At 39.5% G+C, this 26,966-nt stretch overlaps 1 protein-coding gene across 7 annotated transcripts in view; it reads right to left on the reverse strand.

Annotated features, from left to right (window-relative positions):
* Nucleotides 1-1,865: 1,865 nt before the first annotated feature.
* The window catches only part of LOC139313079 (rap1 GTPase-activating protein 1-like), a 58,998-nt gene continuing 33,897 nt past the window's right edge, over nucleotides 1,866-26,966 (reverse strand). The window contains exons 13-23 of one of the 7 annotated variants that reach the window (XM_070938445.1): nucleotides 26,848-26,919; nucleotides 25,284-25,370; nucleotides 22,935-23,069; nucleotides 19,597-19,749; nucleotides 16,683-16,786; nucleotides 12,344-12,460; nucleotides 11,959-12,088; nucleotides 11,759-11,861; nucleotides 4,201-4,286; nucleotides 3,999-4,068; nucleotides 1,866-2,584 (exon numbers count right to left, since the gene is read on the reverse strand). In XM_070938445.1, the coding sequence (XP_070794546.1) occupies nucleotides 4,045-4,068; nucleotides 4,201-4,286; nucleotides 11,759-11,861; nucleotides 11,959-12,088; nucleotides 12,344-12,460; nucleotides 16,683-16,786; nucleotides 19,597-19,749; nucleotides 22,935-23,069; nucleotides 25,284-25,370; nucleotides 26,848-26,919 (1,011 nt within the window). In that variant the 3' untranslated portion in view covers nucleotides 1,866-2,584; nucleotides 3,999-4,044. The other 6 variants (XM_070938446.1, XM_070938444.1, XM_070938443.1 and 3 more) reach the window with 6 other exon arrangements.

The raw sequence follows: 26,966 nt of genomic DNA on the forward strand, positions 1-26,966 counted from the left end.
TTATCAAAGACAGTTTAAGAAACACTTCCTTGGGAAGAACTAAATATGATTTGTTTGAATTTGAACATGATTTGTAAAATACTTGAAATATTAAAGTTGGTGAAGAGTGGCATGAAAGGGATTTGTTAAAATGTCTGAACAAATTGAGATAATTGAATAAAATAAAGCAGGAAAAAACCTACTAAAATAATAAAACATTCTTCTAACTTTTTGTGGTTGCTTTAACTTCAAGGTCTGTTTAAGTAAATGTGTTTTCTCAGGCATTTGAAGCTCAGTGGTGTTATTTTGCATATACTACCTTTATTATTATTGTAGTTTAAAGTATAGTTTCTCACCATTTTAAAATGACAGCAGTGATGAAAAAGTAGCTTTACAAATAATCCTTGCATTTACAACCTTCACATATCTGTAAAGCAAAGGAAAGCTAAAGTATGATCATAAATTAGCACAATCAGTTTTATTTAGCAACTGCTTTGTTTTCAGATTGCGGGTCCCAATTGTGGTCTCTAAACAAGAACTATCCATAAGCCCCTTTCCTCTCTTGTAAAAGTCTGCCTATTGATCACATTGCTCTAAATGAGTGTTCATGCTTCACTGCTTTTTGCCATTCATACACAGTAATGGAGCAGTAAAGAATAATTATTGTAACTACATGAGAAAGGGAGATGGAAAGGAGCCATTTCCACTAATAGTTACCAGGTATCCTTCTAGGAAACAAGGCAAATTGAAGCAATTTATGTAATTTGTTGTCAAGGATTTGTTTTTAATTTTGTATCCTGCCTGGGAGCCCACAAGAAACACCCTTAAGTGATGTCATTATGTCACTAGAATAAGGAGAGTTAAAGTATAAAGTGAGTATCTTAAACCATTTTGCCTCTAAAACATTCCAATGAAAAAAGTAAGATTTGCAAAAAAAGTAGACAAGATGTCAAAGATATCCTATGGTCTTCAAGTTGCCAACCATGGTCTGTATAGAGCTCAGGTGCATTGACCCTTTCGTAGTTTAAGAACCCTAATTTATATAGACAGAAGATAGGGAAATTGGTGGCAAATGCTTTTAATTTAATGTCAGTTGGTAATCTGTCACAGGTCTGTTCTCATTTCTGAATAGTTAACTATTATGTTTGGAGCAGTGGTGAAATCCAAATTTTTTTATTACTGGTTCTATGTGCATGGCTTGGTGGGCGTGGCAGGGGAAGGATACTGAAAATCTCCATTCCCTCCCCACTCCTGGGGGAAGGATATTGCAAAATCCCCATTCCCTCCCCACTCCTGGGGGAAGGATATTGCAAAATCCCCATTCCCTCCCCACTCCTGGGGGAAGGATATTGCAAAATCTCCATTCCCACCCCACTCTTGGGAGAGTGACAGGTGGTATTTGCTGGTTCTCCGAATTGCTCAAAATTTCTGTTACCGGAATCTGTCAGAACCTGCTGGATTTCACCCCTGGTTTGGAGGGTTTTTTAATGAAGAGCATGTAAAACGAGCTCTAGGACTATAAATACAATAGTGATATTAAAATAGCTTCTAACATTCTTAAATACACAACAGTTATTAAGAGCAGAGGATAGGACAGTTGTTATGTTGTGATACAGACATTGAGAATGGTTCTTACAGGTTCTATACAAACATTGCAAACCACACTGTTGTCATTGTATTTTAAGAGTTTTTACTAAAGCATTATTTGATGGAATACATTTCTACTAGGGCTTATGAACTCCCATAATTAAACTTTTTAGGTGAAATGTTGAAGTGTTAACTAAGCTACAGATCATTATGATTCCAGGTCTCCCTCTTTCAATACAATAAAACCTTAGATGTTTGTTAGCTTTAAACAGAAAAAAACACAAAGGTGAATTGGTCACAGTAGTCTTTTATTGCAAGCCCAAGACACACCACAGACATAACAAGCATTGGACAAGGAGTCATAGATTCACATTTACAGGTTTTGGTTCTTGATGGCACAAAGACTCAGGGAAGAAGGTGGCAGTGGTACAGTGAAATATTTAACAGATCTGAGGAATCTGATGAAGAATGAAACAAATGCTCTTTGTCACACACACACACACACACACACACATGCTCTTTGGCACTATGTGTCCTGCCTATGCTGCATAACGCAGTTCTGATGTTTTGCTTATGAACCAGGTATAATCCTGGGAGCACTAAGATATATTCCTCTTTTGAGGCCTTCATGCTGAAGAATGAACACAAATACAGCCTTCTTGAAAGGGCCCTGTAGGGCACCCAAATCCTTCTAAGTGGGATCTTGGATATCTAAATTTTAGCTGTAATAACAGAGAAAAAAGCACTCCTCTTTTGTTTGCTTCTAAAGCTATGGCATATGGGAGAGCCCTCCCTCTTTTTTTTAAAGATTTAGATTGGTTCTGCTCTCCTGAAGTTGCTGAATTGGAATGATACATATGGATGAGTAAAATGCCACATTTGGACTCTGATTCCTGACTGCCTGTGGTGCAGCTGTCAATGAAGCAGAAGGGCCAGGTGAGGCGTTTCTGGGAATCCACCATTGTTTCCTCTGAATTCCAAAGTGAACTGCTGTGAGTTCTCATTTCAGCAGCAGATCCTACGTACAGAGAAAAGATGAAGATAACTCCAAGAATCAACTAATGGATAGATGTGATCACTGGATACTGCAGGGACATTTTCCTCCTATACTTCAGCTGAGATGGATAAGCTTAATGAAGAGAGACAATCTCAGCCATGAATAAAACATAAAGCCTTATACCATTCATCATAGCAACTGGGAAGACAAAACATCATTTTCAGCAACTTCATAAAGAATGACCACTTGTGAATAGGTGCACAATTGGATGAGTAAAGCTTCCTATAAGGTGGCCAATTTTATAATTGCAGCTTTGAAAATAACAGTCCTGGGAAACAGTCCAGTAATTGACCAAGTTGAAGAAGTCTGTAATGGGGTAACGATAATGTTCAAATTACTATGCAACTGGAGAAATCTGATTTAAAACTGCTACTAAACCAAGGCGGTCGATGGGCTTGGTAACAAACTCTTGCCCTAATCAATCTTACAGGAAATACAAGGAAACAGCTACGTAGATTGCTCAAAAGCTTCATCAGAATACTTATTCTGTTGCAGAAGATAACCGTATTCTACAGAGCAAGGCTAGGGAAGCTACAAGAAGCTGTAACCTTGTATTTGATAAGGATAATGCTGTGGGGAATAAGTAGGCAGAAGGCAATGATCAACCAGAGCTGGATTCAGAGGGTTTCCTGTTAATCGTGGTAATAGCTTTATAAAGTTGTCAGAATAGCTTGACAACTTGATATCCATTCAGCACTCGCGGAGCTTTAAACTTGTCTTTCTGCAATGCTCAGGGGAGAAGTAATGTTCCAACAGAGAAATGTGTTAAAAAGACATTATCAAGACTAAGAAAGAGGCTACATACAATATTTGCATTTTAAAAAAAAAATCCCCTCACCCCTTGGGGACTTTCTCCTCTCTCCTAACCTTGACCATTTGCAATAATTCACAAAGAATGCACACCTCCCAATGACAGTGAAAAAGCAGAAGTAGACAGAAACATACAAAACTAGCTAGTGAGCTAAGTGATGATTCAGCAAATAATAAGTCACAGCAATGAGAGGAGATGGGCTGGAAAAGGGCACTATGGGGATCAAGAGGATACAGTATTAAGGAGTTAGCCAAGTTGTGAAGTTAGCCTTGATAGATACATGGATGTGGGTTGACAAACCATGTTGGGCAAGGACTGAGTGGCTGCCTCAAAAAAATGTTCCAAATTGTTGAGGGCCTGAGAAAATAGAGAATTGGAAGATATTATAGGACTATAAAAATATAAAAAACCAACAGGCTTTACTTTTGACAGCATCTGGCTGTTTTTTAAATAGGTGGGATATGTAGAGAGTAGCAAAGATAATCAATTCTCCTGTCACTTTTTCCCTATGTGCCCTTATCCCCCTGTGTCCTAGGGTATTGAGACCCCTAGGAAGCAGATTACCTGTGAATTACCCAGCATGCACTGAGATACCCCTCCAGCGATGGCATCACACACAGCATAAAATGGAGGCCTGTGGAACAAGGAAGTGGCAGTTTCTTTAACCTTCTTCTCCTTGCCCTGATTCCCTGTATATGAAGAACCCACAAATCACCTCCCTACCTGAATTTCCTACATGCATTAAAAAAAAAAGTATAAAACATACTGGGCTGTAACGTTGAGCATCCACTTTACTGCTTTTCCCCTTTTCCATGGAGCCTGCAGCATTGCTAGAAGGGAGCAGCTGAGTTACTGAAAGGAACCAAGCACAAAATAACAGTAAATTATATCAAAACATATTCTGGGGGAGATTCGGCTGTGATGGAAAAAGTCTGGGAATGGGATCAATCAGTTATCAGCAACCTATGATATACAAACGGCATGTTTATCTGGGATATTTCTCATTTGGTAATGCTCCTTAATAAAATTCTATTTTTGTGTCTACTATTTGGAAGATACTTTGATGATTTGATTTGGAATTCTAGGATTTAGAATTTAAATCTGGGGGGGGGGGAGAAGAACATATCTTCCCTGGGATATCTAAGAATGAGAAAGAAATTAATTTGATTAACTTTTTAAGGTGAAGTTATTGAATTTGCACTGAATGTGTATTCTGAGAGCTACTCTTGGCTGAATATTGTGACATAGTTCACTGCTAAAAATGAACACATTAGAGAAACTGTAAATGTATAATAATGCATATTAGAAAAAATTACTAATAAACATGGTCAGAAAAAGTCCATTAAAAATGCATGCTATCAGCCTTCAGAAAAATGGATAGAATTGTTCAAACGTATCCTAAATTGAGGAAAGAAACACATTCCTCAATTGTCCTGTTCATAAAGTAAGATCCTCCAGAATTTGTCTTCATTGAAAACCAGAACAACCAAAATATTCCATGTTTTGGTTCTGTCAAATCGTAGCCCATCAATTTGGTCGAAATCTTGAGGCATAATATATTTGCTTTGGGTTTAAAACAAAATAAATTTGCTCCTACTTTTACATAACATATAATGTCAGGTGGTGGCAGTGCCTGACCAGTCTTTTCTTACATTGAATTATAGCTGCTTAGTACTTGGGCTAGATGTCTATGGAGATTCTCAGTCATCCAGGTTATGGTTGTCCCAAAGGTGTTTTTTCAAGAGGCAAGTGGACTTTCTGGTTTTTCTTTGAAGACGTTTTGTTTCTCATTTTGAAGGCAGCAAAGTCCACATTTTGGACAGAGAGGACCACTGGTTTGAAAGAGTGGTCAAAGAGGCCATCTATGTCAAAATTGAATAGGCCTCTCTTAACAGAGGGGGAGGGATATAACATCATCTATCTCCAGTCTATAACACAGTCTTTTGAAAAGAAGAAGGCTCCACACCCATTTGCACAACTCAGGTAACCCCATAAACCTCCAGGTGGACTTAACGACTTGCTAAAAGAATGCAAATGTCCAGCTGTCTGAAAGGAGTGTAGGAAGTTAGCACCCACCCCTTTCCTGGAAGAGTGAAATATTTTAGGAAATATGAAAAAGGCAGAATATTATATTTCCCTGGGAGAAGCATATTTTACAGACAAAGCAGCTCCCACCTTCCTGCCTCCCACCCTTTGTCAATGGGCCATTAAGGCCTGGGCCAGTCTATTCTACATAACAAAGATCTGCCTCCTTCAGGCAGAGCCATAGTAGGAATTGCCAAAGATGGGATTAGCCCTCTACACAATAGCAGCAGAAACTCACCACATGTGACCTGGGAAGCACATGTGACCATCAGCCAGCAAGGCCCCCACCCCCTGGGAGTCTGACAACCAATCAGGATACTCTTTTGGGGCCCCAAGAAATGCAGAGCCAGAGAGAGCATAAAAACCCAAGGATTTGCTGTATCTGCCCCTTTTCTGTTCAGGAACTCAAGCCATGTGATCCTGTCCACCATTAAACCATCTTTCCAAGCAGTCTCCATGTTTCCAGTGTCTGTTTTCCCCACTTGGAGCAGAACCTAGAGGGATGTTTCTTCCAACAATTGGCGAGCCAGTGGGACTCCAAGCTAACCTAACCAATGGACCAGGCCCAGGTAAGCCTCCCTTGCTAGCAGCAGACCCATTGAGTCTGTGGGTATGTTTTCCTGGACCTTGGCCATTTGGAACTAGGTTTTAAAGGGGTTTTGAGTTTGAGCTCAAAGGCTGCTTGGAAAGAAGGTGAGTACCTCTAAATTTTAATTTTAAAGTATGGAAAAGCATGGGAAATTTGTGTATGCCTGCATGTGTGTGAGTGAAGGCCCTTCTCCCAACCACAGCTGGATCTTGCTTCCTCTGTGCATTTCCTAACCGCAGAAAGACTAACAGTCTGGAGAGCATGGGGGTTTTGCCAGAGCACAGGACCTTCTGTTAGGGAAGGAGGAAGTGTGTGTGTGGGATTCCACCTGGAAAACAGTCTGATTTCACCTCTTTGAGTGACCTCTAGCCGCACCTCTGCCTACTGCTAGCTCCACCGAGCCATGACCGGTAGGATAGAGAAAGCAAGGGGGGGTTGCCAAATGTGGAACTTTGTGTTTAAAAGGAATGGAAGCCGAGCGAAAGCCAAGCGTGTGAAGGGGGGAAATAAATTGTGAAAGGGAAACCCGGTTTTGTCCAGCCCAGACACGGGGCGAGCGTGTGTGTGTGAGAGGAGGTGCCAGTACCACCTGCTGGGGTCAGCAGGTCCTCCCGGATCCCCTTTTTGGATCCGAAAAACTACGGCGATTCCCTAAGAGGAAGGGGCCCATACTTCGTAAGGGAATCGAAGTCCTTCCCAGAGCTTTTTCTCTGAAAACTGATGGCGTGCCACCCGGCTAAGTCGAAGTGATCCTTCTGGAGAAAAGGAAAGGGTCATGGGTAGCGATAGTTCGCTGGTGGCGGGGACCCCTGTGGAAGAAGTGCTCGCGGCCTGGGACGCCAGGCGGGTGCCCATATTGAGGGGCATGGATAAAAGGAAATTAGGAAAATTGTGTCAAAAATGGGCTTTGCTAAGAGATAACACCGGGAAGACAAATTTGGCTAAATAAAGGTACTTAAAAGAAAAGGGAAATATATAAATAGGAATGTTGGGGTTTTTGTTTGTTTGTTTGTCTTTCTGTCTTCTATGCAACCACGTGGTATGTTTAAGATTTGTGCCTTCCCTAATTTAACTGAGATTTATGGCGGGAATGATCAGTGTGTGTGAAATCTCAGAGTTCTGTTTTCTTCTCTTTGTCCTTCTTCTCTTTATGTGTGTGTGTTTAAGTCTTTGTGCACCCTCGAGGTAATTGTAACTGTAAAATGTATCTGATCTCTAGAGACAAGAATTTTAAATTGTTAGAAAAGGGAAAAAAAAAAGGTTGAAGCAATGAAAATGGGGGAGAGAGAGAAAAAAAGAAAGAAAGAGCCTTTGCCCTGTGTTTGTCTGGCCAACAAACACAGATTAAAGAGAGCATTTCATTTCATTTCTGTTTTTTTTCTCCTCCTCTCTCTGTATCTTAAAGTAACAACTCAAGTTTATGAGGAAACGTTTTAAGTTTGTTTACAAGTAAAAAAATCAGTCTTGCATTTACTGTATGTGTTTAAATGGGTTTACCTGTTCATCTCTTTCCTGAAGCATGTGAATCCAGTTTTTTCTTATCTGTTGTGTCTCCATTTTGTTGAAACTGCATTATCTGTTTAGTAACTGCAATACTGTTGTGTTGTTTCTTTTCAAACTCTGCAAGCTATCTACCCCCCGCATCTGTAATCCTGTTACAATGCCTTTCCTGACAAGATTACCCACAAAGGGGGGAGGGGACCCTGTTCTCATGTCTTTCAGCCCTGCACAAAGGACTCTGCAAACTGTGGAAGCAGAGCACATGGATCCAGATGCTGCCTCCAAAGGAGACCTTCCATCTGATTGAACCAGGAATTGGGTTTGAATCCAGTCTCCACTGAAAGTCAGCACAGCAACCAGAGTGGAGCAGACCTTTCCAAGCCTGACTGACCAGCCTTACCACCAAGCATTTTACCAGCAGATATGAAAGAAAAGACCCTGAGATGTACAAGTAAAGACCAAAAGACTCTTTTCAATCCTCAGAAGACAGCTGGAAAGACTATGGGTGGAGGGTGGAAATTCATTGTAAAGTTTTCTTTCTTGTCTCATTTATATTGTAATCAGTTTATTGTAAGAATTGTATTTGGGAGTGATTGCCACAGCAAGTTATGTACACTCTAGATTTCTGTCTGGTGGAGAGGAGAAATATGTCCAAAATGTTTGTATTGCCTGTATTGTAAAAGTAGCTGCATACACATGCACACACAGAGAGACACACACTATTCAGAATTAGATTGAAACTATTTCCTTCACTTACCTCCACACAAAGCTTCTCCTAGGTTGATTTTTCCTCTGTGGCACTAAAAGCCCAAGGAGTCATATCTCCCTGCTAATTCCATGGGGAGGTGACAACCCCCTCAGGCAATTCCCTCACTTGAAGAGATAGCAGAAAAGTGATCTCCAAAACCCAAGCCCTGACTGTGACTTACAAATGATGCTGCCCAGTTGCCCAGTAAAGGAAGATATATTGCACTGGTGGTCTCATGAGTAGAAATCCCAGGGCTCATTATGTGTAACACCAAAAAAAAAAAAAAAAAGAATGGATATTGTACACTGGCTAACCTCAATTTGGACTCACAAATCCTGGATGCACCACAGTAAGAGCTAGGGCAGGTTCAGTAACCAACCCTTGGAAATGGGCAGCCTGTAATTTAAAGGAAAACTATGGCTGTGAAAAATTTTGGGACATGTGTTTGCTTGAAACCTGACTGGAAGCTCACAGAAAGTAATATCTGAAGTCTGAAATTAATTGGCATGGAAAATTGGATACTGTAAAATTCTTACCAGAAATTTTTCCCTGGCTGCTAGACCTTCATGGTTGAAAGCTTTTGGAAGCCACTGAAGGAATCCTTTTCTGTTGCCTCTATCAATGCCTCCCCTTTGCATTAGAAAATTAAAAGCACCCATTAAGCCTCCCTGATGTGATCAATTTTAATCTTTTGCCAAGAACTTGTTTCAAAACTCACGTTTTGAAAAAAAAAAAAGAGTAGGGATTGTAGGAAGTTAGCACCCACCCCTTTCCTGGAAGAGTGAAATATTTTAGGAAATATGAAAAAGGCAGAATATTATATTTCCCTGGGAGAAGCATATTTTACAGACAAAGCAGCTCCCACCTTCCTGCCTCCCACCCTTTGTCAATGGGCCATTAAGGCCTGGGCCAGTCTATTCTACATAACAAAGATCTGCCTCCTTCAGGCAGAGCCATAGTAGGAATTGCCAAAGATGGGATTAGCCCTCTACACAATAGCAGCAGAAACTCATCACATGTGACCTGGGAAGCACATGTGACCATCAGCCAGCAAGGCCCCCACCCCCTGGGAGTCTGACAACCAATCAGGATACTCTTTTGGGGCCCCAAGAAATGCAGAGCCAGAGAGAGCATAAAAACCCAAGGATTTGCTGTATCTGCCCCTTTTCTGTTCAGGAACTCAAGCCATGTGATCCTGTCCACCATTAAACCATCTTTCCAAGCAGTCTCCATGTTTCCAGTGTCTGTTTTCCCCACTTGGAGCAGAACCTAGAGGGATGTTTCTTCCAACAGGAGTATAAATCCTTCCATTCCCCACCATCCAGTCAGAGCTGAAGAAGCTTCCTGGATGAGAAGTGAAACGTCTTTGAAGAAAAACCAGAAAGTCCAGTTGCCTCTTGAAAAAGCACTTTTGGGACTACTTGGGCTAAAGAACACCAGAGATTCCTAGGGCTGTAGAGAAAACTTCCTGAAAGTAGTGACAAATTACTTACATGCTATTTGTAGAAAACAGCATGGAATGTATTCATGTACTCATCAAAAATCAAACTTACTCAAACTTTTACTTAGTTAATGTGTAATCATTGGGGGGGATACACCCAAAGAAATATTCTTGGCAAGAGTATAGATATAGCTGTTAGTACTTCTGCAAGATCCTCAATTCATTTGATTATCCCCAAACAACTACCTACCTAGGTTACAAAATTAGAAGAAGTAGCCAGTTTATTCAGTTTAACCCAAATAAGTGGGAAGAACAATGATACTTTTAGCAATCTATGGCAGAAATCAAGCCTGCATGTAATTGGATTCTATATAGTCACAGGGCTTCTGGCTATCTTGACATTGGTTTATGGTATGTAGATATACTAGCTGACCTCACTGTAGAAAAAAGAATCCATGATATTTGATGAGGGAAAAGAGAAACAAGCTGGAACTTTGGAAGAAGATTAATGCCAGCTGGTCACTATTCAATCTCAGTGGAAAGATCTATAAAGGAAACCTAAAAAGTGACCTATGACAAAGAGATTTTCTATTCATAGAGAAAGAACATAAATGGAGCAATAGAAAGCCCCTGATTAAATCTAGAAGATCCAAGGAGATCAAAAAACACAAGGGGAATATTAGAGAATCATCCAATGGGGAAGTCATCTTTTTTTTTAAAGATACACTGACTTTGTTGCCTAAACATTTGTATAGCTCATTTTGGAGGGAGGGGAGGAGGGAGGGAATTCTGAGCTACATAATTAATAATAATGCAATTTCTGTCTTGAAATTCTGAAAATTTGGTCAAACTAAATGTGAACTCAGCCTAGTTTTACCCTGGCTTCAGAAACTCATTAAGAGTTTAGAATCAGTGTTTCTACATTCATCTGCTGGAATAGACACCTATCAGACAAGGGAGTTTCAGCCCACAAATTAGGTCAAAAATTAGGCTGGAACATATTTAAATAAATGGTTTCATCCAAGATGTTACTATATTCCGAAATTATTTCGTAAATGCTGATTGTATTTCAATTGGGTAAGGACTGCACCATCTTTTGTTAACTACCTTTAAGATCCATCTAGATAGATTTCTCTGACATCTTGGACTGACCAGGTTAAGGGCAGGTGCGTGCGTACACACCCACACACCATTTCTGTTCTCTAAGCAGCCTGTCGGCTGAACAAGTAAAAAAAAAAATCTCCATTAAATTTTACCTGTTAGTACCACCACTGTATCCATTCTAGAAGGTGGTAAAATATATATGAAATTATACTGAAAACTCTACTGGTAAACATGTAGCTAATTGACAGTAGGTTCAGAAATTGTAATACTTCAATTATAGTGGTACCTTGGTAGCTTTGAAATTCATCAAATTTGGTACTCAACGCATTTTGATACAAAAAATTTGTCCCAGTACTATTGTTTGGTACTTAACACACAAGCTAGAACTTGTTGGTGTCAGCTGCCTTGTGACTCACTACATTATTCCTTATGGGAATTTTTTTGGGGGTACTCATTTTTGATACCAATTAATGGTGAGTACCGAGGTACCACTGTACATGCTTCCAATAATGCATTAGTTATTTACAATGCTTGCCTCTCCTCCTGGTTGATCAACCTTCTGTGGACCTTCAGTCCTTCATGGCGCTGTTTTTAGGATGGGGGGAGTAGTCCTTTTCTAAATAAATGTTATGCTCCCCTAAACATCTATGCTTTCTTCTTATGTGTGGATTTTGATTACATTTCTCTCCTTGAGGATCATGAACACAGAAAACTCCTAATCCAGATGATTCATTACCTATCACTGCTGTAAGGGACAGCATAGGCCAGTTATAGTTTTGTAACAACACCAATGATATAAAAGGAATCTACTCTGCCTAGCAGATCTGCCCTAGAAATAAACTAATTTCAGTGTTTACCTGGTGAGCTGGTACTACTGGGTGTACAGACACTGTCATCTAACCATGCATTCTGAACCAGGGAATCCTGCTTCTGGGGACCTTCAAGAGAACACATTAACTCCTGCACAAGAAAAATGGGAAACAGCTTTAGAGGTCACTTAGTCTGTATCTGGAAGATTGCTTCTATGAAAGGGAGTAATAAAAGATCCCACACTGACCGCTTCATTCTCCTCCTCCTCTGATGTTTCATTCTCTCTGACTCCACTACAACAGCTGCTCACATTAGATGAAGAACGGGACAGGGGCTGCATCACACAATATCCTGATGTCTGATTGGAGAGACCTCTGCTGAAGGAACACAAGCTCCAAAGAATCACTGTCACAATCCTCAAGAGCTATTCGCCCATCCGAAAGATTAATCTTCCCTTCTGACAGAAGTCAGCCGATGTAGCATAGCAATCTGAATTGCTGCTTCCTAAATCCTCTACTAGATTAAAGAAAGGGTCTTCCCTAATGACACTGGCAGGTGCTATATTTCTTTATTCCGTTGAAATAATCTCAAGTCATCCCTCCTGCCCATATGATCTTTCACATTCAACTTACTTGCTCTTCCTGTTAGGGAATTCTGGTGAACTAGGACTGGAGGAACCATCTGACTTGAGATCAAAGAAGGGTCCAGGACTCTCCAATACCTTCTGTATCCTTTCAGCCACATCTTTGCTAGAAAGAAAAGAATAACTTTATTACAGAGAAAAAAGCCCTTCTATGAGGTCTGTAAGATCCATGACTCATTTTATGGATGCACCAGAAGTTCTAATCTCCAGAGTAAAGGTTGGTCCTTCCCCAGAATTCCAACTACTTTTCCTAATCTTGGGAAACCCCCCCTCCCAATGTGAAACACAGAACACTAGCTACTCTGTAACATCCTTCTTGGAGCTTGCCAGATTCATTAATCCTTATGACTGCTAATAAATAAATAATTAAACAACGAGATAAATGGCTAGTTGTAAAACAAAGTATTAATCTCTTTTAATTTTCAAATGTGTCTGGGCACAGTATGATTTCTCAAGTAAATGAAAGGCTTTTGCAATTCAGTGTTTGTTCGGAAATGAATCCATTCGTCTGGGAAAAGGACAAAGATAAACAGAGCTTATAGGGAGCACCTGGCTTTATGGTGGTAATGGTGGTGAAGGCAAGTGGGAAGTAATGCTGTGATAAATTAGTCCTTTGAAAGGGGCTCAATTTCCAGGGCAACCATCAAGCGAATGAATAAGCCTCCCAACCACCATTTTGCAAAAGCACTTCTAGTATGATAAAAATCTGATCGTGCCCACCAGAGCAAAAAAGCTCTTATCTTATTCTTTTCCAAAGTGTTTGAAAACATCTTCATTACAATTACTTTCTCAGTTCATTGTAAATCATGTTTTTCAGTTGGGCTGAAAAAAATATTTTTATGGCTGAGAACAGCACTGTTTTTTTTATGACTCAGATGAGCAGAAGCTATGGGTTCATGGTAGTTATGTCTCAGCCCGATTTTTACTTGAAGAAAAATACTCATGGGGGTCCTGCCCATATTGCACTTGTTTGGACTGCAATTGATCAGTTGATTTACACAATGCATAATTCAGATTTGAAGTTTGCTAGCATGAGATGTGATGCTGGCTACCAGCTTGGCTGGCTTCAAAAGAAAAAAAAAGTTGGATCCATTCACGGAAGTCATGGGGATCAACAGCTATTAGTCTTAAGGACAATGTTACAGCCTCTGGAAGTCACCTGCTGGAGACTGGCTTCCTTCTGCAAGTAGTTGGCAATGAGAAATGATTGCTGGACTAGAGGTCTGATTCAGTAGGACTTTGCTTTGGTCTTTATTCCCATGTTGTTGGAACTCTTCAGTAGTTGTTTTGTGGGTAAGCTAATTATCTCCTTACTCCGCTGTAGTAGAGGACCAAAGACTGCAGACAAAGTCTTCTGATCTCAGAAGATAGGCTGCAGTGTTGCTTTTTCATATTGATTAAAGGTAAAGCAGCTACAACAGATGCTAAATTTAATTTAAACCAAATATGGCAAAGGAAACTAGTCCCTTCAGTCAGTGTTTCTAACTTTCTTTGTAAGAAGAAAACAAGTTTCCTGAATTTTGCACTAAAGCAAGAAGACACTTTCCAGAAATATTGTGTGGATCTCCCATCAAACCTTTCTTTCACTTTGCAAAAAGTATCATTCTTGACACATCTGCTAGCACTGCAGGTACCAATTCTACATTGGGTCCTCCTCCTTATTCATCTTGAGCAGTTGTTGGAATTGATCCTAGATTAGTCTAGCAGAAAACTGGATTAATTTGATTTCCCCCAAACCAGGGGTCTTCAACCTTAAATACTCAAAGAGCCATTTGGACCCGTTTCCCACAGAAAAGAAAACCCCAGGAGCCACAAAACCTGGGTGGGTGTGGCCAACTCGATGTCACTTACTTCCACCAGTCACATGACCCCCCCCCCCCCAGCCATGCCTACCAAGCCGGTCATTAGGGCAGAGAACCAGTTGTTAAAAACCACACAATTCTTTTGACATCTCTCTCTCTCTCCCCTCCCTCCCTCTTTCCCCCACTCTTTCTGTATCTCTCTGTCTCTGCCCTGGCTGCTTCGCCATCCCCTGCCGTCGCCCTTACCTTCTCAGGCCAGGCGAGGAGTGACTGGGAGGGGAGGGCGAGGGGCGGGGCCAGCTGATGGTGGGATCACCTGACAGGGAACCACAGCAGAGGGCCCAAAGAGCCACATGTGGCTCCAGAGCCGCAGGTTGCTGACCCCTGCCCCAAACCATTGTGTACCTACCAATGGCTATCGACAAGGGCAAAGGCAAGGAAAGTGTGACAGTGAACCACAAAGTCTCTGCTCAACCATAGCCTGCTGGCCTCTGTCTCTTCCTTGGAGGAATAGGAAACATTATTATCCTTCCTCAGTACTACTAAAGTAGAACTTGTATGCAAACTTTAACACCAAATTACAGTAGCATGATATTTTCAATATGATTACATTTGCAAAACTTTAGCATGATTTTGCAAAAACATCTATGTTGCTTTTATGATTGAATACCATTACTTTTAGGAAGTTTTTATTTCTTGTGCTTTCGTTCCATTTTCAGGATAGAAAGAAAGGGATTTTGAGTTTTATTCGTTTTTATTCTGAAGGGCTGAAGGGTATGTAACAGTGGCACTGCTTCCATAAATTATTTGTGTAATGCAACAAGCTGAAATGTTGGTGAAGAGCTTCTCAGAGTAATTAACAATACTGTTCAAAAATAATTACTACTACAGACCATGTTCATCTGGTAATCAGACAAGGAGAAGCAGGTAAATTAATTAGAAAAGAGTATGGATCCTGTATGGATCAGGTTCATAATTATTTACAGGTACAAGGTTAGTTGTTAATATACTATACAACAGAAATAATATACAAAGAATATATCATTGTTCAACTCTTCAAAAATCACTAGCAATGTGCTTGATATCTGTCTATCTAGACCATCAGCAGGCACCCCAGAAATTTAATGGAGTCACAAAGCCTCATCTTGTGTGCTGCCCTCCGAGATCCAGCTGCCAAATTTAAACAAATCATTTCAGTGGCATAGGTTTGCACTTAGACAAAAAGACAAATAATGGCAGATTAATCCTCTCCACTCAAATGTAGAAATGACAGTGATCTAAATGGTGAAATGCTCCCAGATTGGACTGGATTGCCTGATCCGGTAGTGATTTTTCCCTGTGGTTTGGCGATCCGGTAGTGATTGCCACCTGGTTGTCATTACTTCTTGGTTTTAACCAGGAAGTAATGTTTTTGTACATGTGGGGTGTGTGCGCTTCCGAATCAGTAAGGAAGGTAAGTAGATTTCACCCCTGCTCTAAACAAATTGTTTTTGTTGTATCACCACAAAACTATTACGCTCTCCTTAGCTCTCAGGAACCACTTTGACTTAAAGATATGTGCAGCTCCTAGCCGGAAAAAGTTGTCTAGCTTGATCTAAGTCAACAAATGCATTAATGTAATGAGTTTCTTTTAGATACTTTTTGCTTAATTTGTGGTGCCATAGCATGTCCCAAATCAGCTTGTTATAATTTTGGAGCATGCTTGTAATTTGATCAGAAATTTGTTTAGGCCCAAATTCAAGCAAGAACAGTGCCTCTTTTTCTCTCATTTTTAATCCTCATGTCAACCCTGATAATTATTCCTTCCACTCTGCTTCTTTTCCCTTGAATCTTTCTCATCTCTCTATAGGGATTCTCTTCACATAGGCTCAACCTAGTGTTCTCTTAATCTATTTAAGTTAGATTCTGCAACAAAAAAAAGTATGTCCTATGCCCAGTTCAGAACTTGAGTTTTCAATTGTTCAAGAAATTAATTTCAGAACTGCTATGAAATTGTCCCATGAAAGTAATAAAGGTGTTTATTACAGAAATCACAGAATAGACTCCAGGATGACACATCAGAAACAAAACGGCTGATACACAGATGGAGAAAATGGGGTTAACAGGCTGTATGATAAACAAACAGGAACACTCCAGTTGAGTTTGATTAGCAAGTAGCTTTGGACAAAAGTGCTCTTGGTTCTTGGAATAAAATCAGAGCCCATGAGTCACAACAATAGATTAAAAGTTACTGCTGAAATAGCTACTCAGTGACAAAGAAAATTGCCTTTTGAGTGCACTAAAGACCTCTCATGCCAACAACATACATATAGCCATACTAACCCCATCTTTCAAAATTAGTGCCCTCCCGACATATGCAGACTGCACCTCTCTTACATATTGGTTAAAGGCCGTGATAGCTAGGAATTCTGGCAGATGCAGTCCCACTAGACCTGAAGGGTACAAGATTGGATTAACACTTGCACCAATCACTATTTCCTCCCCCTGTTCTAGTTCTAGTCCTGCCATTCTTCCCGTGGTCCATACCTCTTCTCCTCTTGGATGTTCTCAATGCCAATGGCACTACTACGTCTCCCATTGAAGCGGCTGCCTCGGTTGCGTGATGGGCTTCTCCCAGGCAGGGCAAAGGACTAGTGGAGAGGAAATGATAGAAAGGGGGAAAAAAAAGGAAGGAGGAGGAAAGAAATAGAAAAGCACGAGTTGGAACAGGAACAAAAGATGGAGAACTGGATTTCCAGATCCTGTCTATACATTTAATGCTAACAGATCAATCTGCCAAACTTAGAAAGCTAGCTAAGCTAATTCAACAGAGAAAATGTAGAGTAAGAAAAGGAAACAATAAATTAGTAATTGCAGAGACGACAGTGAGAAATACTTTAGATATAATACTGGCGCGGAGACAGTAGAGACAATATAGATTGAAGGAGAAAAGAAAAATAGAGCCACAGTTTGAGCCAAACAAAGCACTAACGTCTACCATTAAAAATGATGGTCTAATGTCATTCCCTTCCTGAATGTCTACCAGAACTTCCCTCCTCCTTCAAAAAAAATGTTCATGATATCACTGATAATAAGCAACAGGCATCTTGAACAGAACGTCAGTATCTATGTGTCATTCTAGCATTTATTTTCTGTACATAATTTCTCCAAATGGAGCTTCCCTTTCCTGGCTTTCCTTCCAACAAGCAGTATGGGACCTAGAAATCTACAGCTGTGGTCAGAGAAAAGATGTAATTAGCATCTTGACATGGTTGATGTGAGAGAAAAGTTATTTCTCAATTGCTGTGCCTATTAATGGTTTTTGGAATGGACAAGTGGGTGAGCCAATCAGAAAGCAGCTGATGGGTTTGAATCTCCAGGGCTTTTATGTTCCCTCCCCTAACTGTCACAGTTGACAGTATAAAAGGAGATTCTTGACAGAAAACCATTGGCAGTCCAGAAAGCAGTTCAGAAGGCAGTTGGCAGTTTGGAGAGTTCTGTTCAGCTCTTCTGTTAGAAAACTGTGGGCAGTTTGGAAGTCAGTTAGAAGGGCAGTTCTGATGGTTTACAAGAATCTTTCTTCTGAGAAAGAATAGCCAGAACTATCATCGCTTAGTGCGATTACAGGATATTTATTTTTATGTAAATAAAAATATTTATTGTTAACTGCTTCAGAGGCTCATTTGTTAAAAGTAGATCTTAATAGAGATAAAGGTTTACGGTACATTGATTTATTTCCTCCACGACAGTTGATTTGTAACTATGTATCTCAATGCCATCTTCAGGCTAACAATTAAAACTGTAGTCCCGTAAGAGGATAGACTCCAACACCCAGGATTCATTGTAAGCAGCAACTTCACATGCATACCCTGCTCCCAGACCTGCAAGTTTAGTGTTGAAAGAAAGGCTTGTCCTTCATTAACAGTGGACTGAGCCATGGCTGAATGGAAGAACGTATGATTTGAATGAGTAGATCCCAGCCAAAACCTCCCAAGAATATATGCGGCCAAGTCAAACTAACTAATCCACATATTTTCTAACAATAGTGACAACTCCATCCTAATTGCCCAGACTGTCTATAGGCATGCTTTCCATGCCTGTTAAACCAGAAATGTTCACTTGCATGCACTAGTTCAGTGCAAATAAGCAGGCTTAATGCCTGGTGAAAACTACTCCTATTTCCTTCATTTGAGGCTGTCAGATAATCATGAAACAGGCTTTATTTGCTATATCCCCTATCAAATTATCCTTAATAAGATCATGTGAAATTAAAGATTGAGAAAACTGCCAAAACAGAGAACAGGGGAAATACTCTTTTTCATTTTTTAAAAGAATTTCAGTATCATGGCATTCAGTCTACTTCGGTCCTTCCTAACCTGCACCTAATCTGGCATAAACATGCCCTGCAATTTCCTTAATTTCTGGTATGCCCTTGCAACATGGCCAGTCAGTGAAATTGGCTGGCAATGAGAGGAAAGAGGGACCATGCAAGGAAAATTGGGATGGGTATCAGGGATAGTAAATTTCATGCTGGCATGGATTTTTGTTAACGGGAGGAAAACATTTCAATTCAGCACCAGGGAAAGGTCTTTAGGTGAATTGGATGGAGAATTGAAAACATAATGTTTTGATAGAATTGATTTTACATGGAAGTGCCATGAAGTCACAGTTTAGAGTAAGGACATTAACACGAAATAATCCCCAAGAGTTCCACCTGGTTTCACACAATTATCTGCACGAAATCACTTAGCTTGGTCATCTGGGATTTTCAAGATGCCACTGATAAACTCCTTCATTTAAACATATTGTTGCTGACTAATTAAGTTTTGTTAGTGAAGCCTCAAGGGACACTTTTAATTTTTTTCCAGAGATAAAATGGCCAGGATGATCCATATCCTGACAACTATCAATCTTCCAGAAAATGTATATGACAACCTACCATGTACAAAGCCATTTACAAATACAATTTCAAAGCTCCAGTGCTTTTCTTGCACAGCATTGCCCATCTTGGGCCTTGGTTGAATTTCTCCCAACAAATATATTTTTTGATCATCTTTCTCCAAAGCTCTCCTCTAATGCCACTGGCATCTGAGATTGGTGGGAAACAATCTTTTGCTGTTAGGATAAAACCTTGTTTTTCTGGTCTTTAAAATATCTGGTGTACTTGTGACAGTACAATCTTTGTTGACTTTTACGTTAGATTACCTCCCTATTGTCAAGTTCTCACACTATACCACTTTTCATGTTAATGGAGTCAGCTTCCAAACACAGAGGACTATGACTGACAAATGAACTCAGAGACGTGAAAACAAGTCCATATAGACATCTGAGGTATTTTTATGGAATTACAGCTATCAGCAAAGAGTGTTGACAAGCAGCAGGTCTAGTTATAAAAAAGGGGAAGAAGGGGGCTGAAGGCATGCTTATTAGCTTCCCCAGTCCCTACCCCACAAAACCTTACCGCAGCAATAGCCTTGGGACCCTCGGCGACACTTTGGTTGAGGGCAAGGCCTGCAGTAGCTGGGCGGCTGGGTAGAGTTGCTGGGGGCTGCTGCTGCTTCTTCATGGCTATCCCCATAGTGTCCAGGCTCTGGCTACGGCCTCGGATCACCCGCTGGAGAGAAGGGCAACAGGGAAACAGACACAGAGACATTGACATACACACACAAGGAAAGCACGGAGAGTAGCAGAGATGCTAGTGGATAAGAACTGGGAGGCAAAGAAAACTAACCCTGGACTTCCTCTCACTATTGGATCTCAAGCAAAGATAGTAAACCCCCCCCCCCAAAATATCCAACTGGATGGAAGAATCTGCTCAAACTATCCAAGGCTACAGTCTTCATTAAGAACTTTCTTGCTTTTCTCCAAGTGATACTGACCAGCTACAATCATGATTCTCTAGGGTAACTCTTTCCTCTATTATATGAACCTTGAAGACACAAGCTGGGACATCAAATCTACATTATAGTACTGAAACTAAGATGTTGCCTCAAAAGAAATATGAATTCATTTTCTAGCTTTTTATGGATAGTTCTATCCAGACTGGTCAGCTCAGACCATGGAACAAGCAGCACTGAATAATAAACTATTATCCAGAAAGAAAAACAGACAAGTCACATATCCTGAATTCCTGAATGTAAGCATCAATTACTCCTTCTCATGCTCTGAATGGAGGTTCCTCCCCCACTCACCCTGGCATTTTAGCAACTTTCATGTCAAATTTAATTATCCTGAAGATAATATTTATCCTGAAGGTTCTTATCTGAAAATGTCATCAATAAAAATTAAATTATCTTTTCTAAGGTAGTACTTCCACTACAATTACTGAAAAAATAATTATAAAATTAATTTAATAAAGTAAAATGATGGTATATTGAATTATAAACCAAGATCCTCATGATTTTCTCTTAATGGCATAAAAGAATAAAAGCGGTACTAACTTCCATTATGTTGGGAGCAGTTTTACATATAACCACATCTCTTTCACTTTTTACTTCTGTAGGAAATGTATTTCTTTCAGCTATTCAACTGCTGTTCCACAAAAGTTATATCATATCAGGCAGCATTGCTTTCAGGTTATGTTAAAACGTCTTTCCTCTGTCCTTCAATTTTTGTAATATTGATAGTGATAGTACTGATGTTATTACCTAGTTTGGGTAATGAAACATCTGCAAGAAAACAACCAAGCTCAAAGAGCACCAAGGACCCTCTCATTTCACCCCTGAGCTATAACTATTCTCCTCTATTAAGACCATGACCTATTTCGACTTTGAGCCTATCCCGCCCTCATGCATTCAATCCTCTAACCCATGTCCAGGTGGTATGTTTTATATCTGTGTACTGCTCAAGCACAAACCAAGTTAAAGAATGAGAAATCCCATGTTATATGATTGTAGTTCAACCTTTCCTTAAAATGTTTCCAGAAGTCAACTAGAAGTTGAAGTCTTCCCAATACAAACTAACACATCCTGGGGAATGCCCAATCTATGAACTATTCTAAGATCATATCAAAATTCAGTTACCTGGCAACTGACTCAAATTTATGACAATTGCAGTGTCCTGGGGTCATTTGATCACCTTTTGCGATCTTCTGACAAGCGAAGTCAATGGTGAACTGAGATTCACTTAACATCTGTGTTACTAACTTAGCAACTGCAGTGATTCATTTAACAACTGTGGCAAGAAAAGTTGTAAAATGGGGCAAAATTCAGTTAACTGTCTCACTTAGCAACAGAAATTTGGGACTCAATTGTGGTTTTCAATCAAAGACTACTTGTATAGATATGTTCTCAGTCTAAAATGCAAAACAATTTTCTCTGTGATGGCATATACCAAGCCAAAAAAAATTCAATATATTATTTTTTGTGATTTTTAGACTGAGATCCTTCAAATCTTTGATCTGATTTACACATGAAATACCAAGGAGTACGCATTTTTGTGCTACTACAAAGTTGGATTCCCTTTTGTAGAGCCCCAATTTACTTCACTCAAATATACAACATATAATTGATCCTGGCTATTGCTACATAGCTGTGGAACAGAGTACCCTGTGAAATACAATTAAACCACCTTTCAAACACAGGTAAGGGGGAGAGGGAACGGCAAGCAGAGGTGAGGAAACATGGACCATGATACCAGCTCTCCCCCCTCATGTATTTTTATACAACACAGTGATGCTAGTATGAAAGGGCAGTTCTTATGCTGTGATATCATAACACACATTTCAGCATTTTTAGAATTAGCATCATCATGATTAGGCCTCCAGATTTCCAATATTATTTCTCCAATGCCTCATTCCCATTCTCCACTGTATTGTAATGAGAGTAGGGGATGCTAGACTACATAAACTGGACAAAAAGAAAGCATCTTCGAGAATTTATACATTGTTTCTATGTTTTAATAATTTATTGTACATCACCCAGAGTCCATCTGTGAGGGAGATGGGCAGTTCCAAATTAAATAAAATTTAACAAATTTCCCCTGGAATGTAAAATGTGTCAACTTTTTACAAGCATTCTATTTCAAGTATAAATGATCAAATACAAGCCCTTCCATATAGTGATCAAATATATTTTCCCTTCCAGCTAATGTACAGATACATATACGTAGAAGCCAAGATGCCAGGTGGGAGTTATATTACAAATAATTACAATTTGTCCTCAAAGCATGAAGTGGGGATTTTCCATGGCCTTATTTTCCAAGAAAAATGAATAAACTGATAGCTAGCCTAGTACCTAACAGACTGAGTTCTGAGGTGGGAAATTCTGTGGCTTCCTTCTCAGCTTTGACCCCCCCCCAACATAATATGAACATACAGTTATAGGCCTATCTATTGAAGTATTTTAAGTGGCCAGGTGTGCCTTTGCACAATTTCATATTGTGCACCACCTGGGTCCATTCTTGGAGTGTGAGGCTGTTCACTGTCTCTTATGTTGGTTGCCAGTACTTCTGAGTGCAATTCAAGGTGCTGATAAAGACTTCTTTTATTAGGGAGTACTCTCTGGTGGGGCTAGGTAGAGAGCCTTTTCTATTCCAGCAACTTTTGGTTGGAACCTCCTTCCCACAAGATTAAATTGCCCCTGTCTCTGTTGGCCTTTTGCATGACTTTAAAGACATGGTTCTGTCACTGGGTCTGGGGATCTGCGTGTAGTTCTCAGTCCAAGCAATACCTGTGTTGTAGCTTTTTTTTTTTTTTTTACCTTGGCTGCTGTTGTTTCTTTATTGGTACTAGCCAGAGCAGCATCAAGTTAGTAAATATAGAAGGACATTGAGAAGTTCAGCATTTACACCATCTCTCACCTTGAAATTCTCAAAGAAGCCACCACCCCCATTCTCTATTTTGTCCTCATCCCCCAAGGCCAGGCCCATCATACTGCGGCTACGAATCTGCAGTTCTTCATATAGGCTCTCCAAAAGTGCACTGCGGGTGCGCTCCTGCTCCAGGAAGAGAGAAACAAAGAAAAGCATTGTTGTCAGAGATTTCAAGTCAAACTATGGGAGGGGAATAGCAAAAGGGGAAGAGGCAAAACAGAAGGCCATTTCATGTCTGGATGGGTTACATAATGTTGAGTCATAGTTCTGAGCTTACATCCTCCAGTGTTATGAAGTTGCATTCAGTTCAAAAGTCTTCTATTTACTTAAATATATATTAATTCTGCTTTTCATTTAAAAAGGGCCAACACTAGAAAGTTAGGAGCAAATAAGCAATGGGATGATGATTTTCTGTCTGTCTGACCCTATTTCTAAAAAGGAAGTGAGTGGCACAGCAGACTAATGCTACTGTTAAAGGTAGTATTTAGCTTCCGGCTGTCTGCAATTACTGTGAGTTCAATTCTCACCAGGCTCAAGGTTGACTCAGCCTTCCATCCTTTCTAAGGTAGGTAAAACGAGGGCCCGGTTTGTGGGGGCAATAAGCTGACTTTGTATAAAATATACAAAAGTATGAAGGCTATTGCTTAATGCCTTGTAAGCCACCCTGAGTCTCCGGAGAAGGGCGGCATATAAATAAATAAATAAATAAATAAATAAAAAGAGTAAATAGAAAGTTGGCAGGTAGACATAAGTTACATTAAAAAAGAAACCTGGGCAGTCATTTTGAGAGAACATCCAGGTATGCTTTCAAAATTCCAATTCCAGTTCAAAGAAATTGCCCGCCCTGCCTTAGGAACTATTTCATAAAAGCCTGCATGAAAACTAATATTTAATATCAAAAGCCTTATAATCTAGATCCCTTCTCAGAGATTAAGCAAGAGAACTTCTGAGAAAGGAATGTCTCCATGGTAATGGTACAGAATGTTTCCTAGTTGAAATCTACCAGAAAATGAAGATCTGTATCTTGACAAGTTGATAATGAAGATGATAATTACTAGCTTTGAGGTATAAAATAATTTATTCTTGTTGCCAGTAAATTCAGACTTTCCTTTATTTTATTTTGTTTTGTTTTTATTCTCCTTTTACATATGTCACTTCTGTATACCACAGATTCAACAAAAATAAAATAATGTTATTGAAAAGCTTTTTTTCTGGATGGTTTCACCCAAGATTCCAAGTAAGAGTCAGAATGCATCTGCCAAAAACATCATACAAATACAGCCATTCACTTCCTTTTTTTTTAAAGCTATTCTGAACATTCCTTAAAGAAATTAACCATATTGTTAACCAGCTGGATTTTAGGCCCATAGATAATAGGGTCAAAAGTGGGCAAATCAGAAGGCACCAGATTATAGATGAATGTCTTAAAATTAAAATAAGAACATCTATTTTTCATTTTGGATTTGCTGAATTTTTGTGGTTTCTTGATTTTATGAATTCAGTAGTTTAAACTGTGGCACTTAGGGAAAAAAAAGTAATGGAAATGACTGTAATCAATAACACCTCTATTTATTTCTGAAAGCTCTATATCCGTACAGCTAAATTAGCAAATATTAGCAAATTAAATATTATCTTACTGGACAGAGTTCATACAAATCAGCTGCTGATAGTATTCAAGCACATTTGCATGGACTGAATTGTACAAGGATTTCAGGAAAACCTGTAACTACTCCACTTCCAAGTACAGCCAATCTCTAATCCAGCTTCATCCAAATGTTTTTGTTTTTTTTAATTTGATTTATATGCCGCCCTTCTCCGGAGACTCAGGGCGGCTTACAGTGCGTTAAGCAATAGCCTTCATACTTTTGTATATTTATACAAAGTCAGCTTATTGCCCCCACAAACTGGGTCCTCATTTAACCTACCTTAGAAAGGATGGAAGGCTGAGTCAACCTTGAGCCTTGGAGAGATTCGAACCAGCAGTAAATTGCAGGCAGCTGTGTTAATAACAGGGTGCTTTAAACCACTGTAGTACCAAATGTTTGTTTATTGATGATTGTTACTGTAAGATGTTAAGTGGAAAAAACTACATGCCATTTGATTATGTCCTTTTCTTGAGGAAATGTTCATTTTAAAAGGGCATCAAATTCTTTTCATCCATTCCCAACTCTCAGGAATCTTAAATGTAATTTTAACATTGAGAGAAATTTTCCAAAGCTGATATTTCAGCAATTTATATACATGGTTAATTGTGCATTTTCATTTAATATATTTTGTTTTATACAGGTATTTGCTTGAGAAGCTATTAATAGAAATGTATTAAGTAACCAAACTTACTTCCAACTTGGCAAATTTCTCAGCGTGGTAACAGCTATACTCAGCATTTATAAGCTTTGCTAGAAGAAATTCACGGAAGTCCGTGCCCTGTAGGGAGCAAAAAAGGAAGGCTACTCCATCATGTTGGACATTCTGTAGGGTCTCCTCTCACTTTAACCAATGAGAGCTACAACCGTTCTGGTTAAAGAATGAAGGGTTTGGGAATGCTTTTTAGCCAGCCAAATTAACAGGGCTCTATGGAACTACAAGAACCCAGAAGGATGTCTTAAGAATATGATTCCATTTATAACATATACTTCATGAATGTATTGAAATATACTTTAATACAACCTTGTTTGGACTGTGCAGCTATAAAATCGCTCTCTCCCATAACAATGTACATGATTCTCATAGAGAAAAACAATCCTCTTCTATATAAAAAGAGTGTGAGCTTTTCTTTCGATGTGGAATCATTTTGCACAGAGGAGAACACAGACAGCAGGAATGTGTATACAGGTAGTTCTTAACTTACAACAGTTTGTAAAACGTTTGTAAAATGGGATGTTTGTAAAATGGGATGCCCAAGTGTCTGACCTGGATTTTATGACCTTTTCTGTGTTTGTTGTTAAACAATAAGTTCACTATGGGCTTTTTTTTTTTTTTTTTTTTTGCAAAAAAACAGAAGTAAATGCCACTTTTCGGTAAAACATCTTAACTATGTGATTTGGGACATGTGACTATGGGACATAGTCCCACAGTCACATAGTCACGTCATAGTCATGAATACGAGCCAGTTGCCAAAAAATGCAGTCACAGGACTTGGGGGAGTGGTTGTTGGAACTTTAGAACTGGGTTGTAAATACGCCTGGGAGATCCATCGTAACTTTGAACAGTAGTTAAGTGACCAGCCATAAATCTAGTACTATCTGTAAGACCCAAGAGATTTACCTAACCGAGGTTTCACTGAAGAATCTCAATTGATTCTGTTGCCTCAGGATATATATTGAGAACTGTGACATGAATGAGCATTAATAGAACATGAATTCAGTCAATGCTCTCTCTGTTCACTATAAGATATCTTTCAAACAGTTGCACCTGACTATCACACTTATGACCTAGGAACAGCAGAGACAAATCTATAAAAATCTCCCTGGTCCTGTTTGCTGAGTCCTTACTGCAGCAAACTCTAAAGCCTTGCAGCTGGAATTTGCTCTGTACTTCACTGTTGGATATACACTGAAACATTCCCCTGAAAAAAATGGCTTCCAATTTGCCCAGGTCTAAAAAATAGAAAAGCAAGATTTGTTTGTAAGATTATCTGCATGATGCTGTTGCTCTTGTTGTTAACTGGTTCATTGTTTGATAATGTGAAATGAACTGCAATAATTGTCTCCAAATTGGCTGTTGTGTTAAAAGGGGAAGAAGGATTATTACTCAGACAATCAAACTGCACACCGCAGATATGAAGGGTTACATCCCTAAGAGTATTTGGTATCATATATGATTTTCTTAATCCTGGATAATCTGCAGAAATATCCAGCCTGTAGTGTTGGAAAAACCTGCTCCAGGGACCAGACATACCAACCTTTTTGAATACTGCTGGATTTGGAAGAGGGGGGCCAAAAAAGGGAACATCATCGCGGGCAGTCACAGAAACCTGAAACCATCATAATTAACAGAGTAAGAGGGAGCAGAAAAATCACT

Source organism: Pituophis catenifer, unplaced genomic scaffold (genome assembly GCF_029215685.1).
Source record: "Pituophis catenifer annectens isolate HBS135680 unplaced genomic scaffold, rPitCat1.0.hap2 SCAF_2, whole genome shotgun sequence".
NCBI classification, from domain to species: Eukaryota; Metazoa; Chordata; class Lepidosauria; order Squamata; family Colubridae; genus Pituophis; species Pituophis catenifer.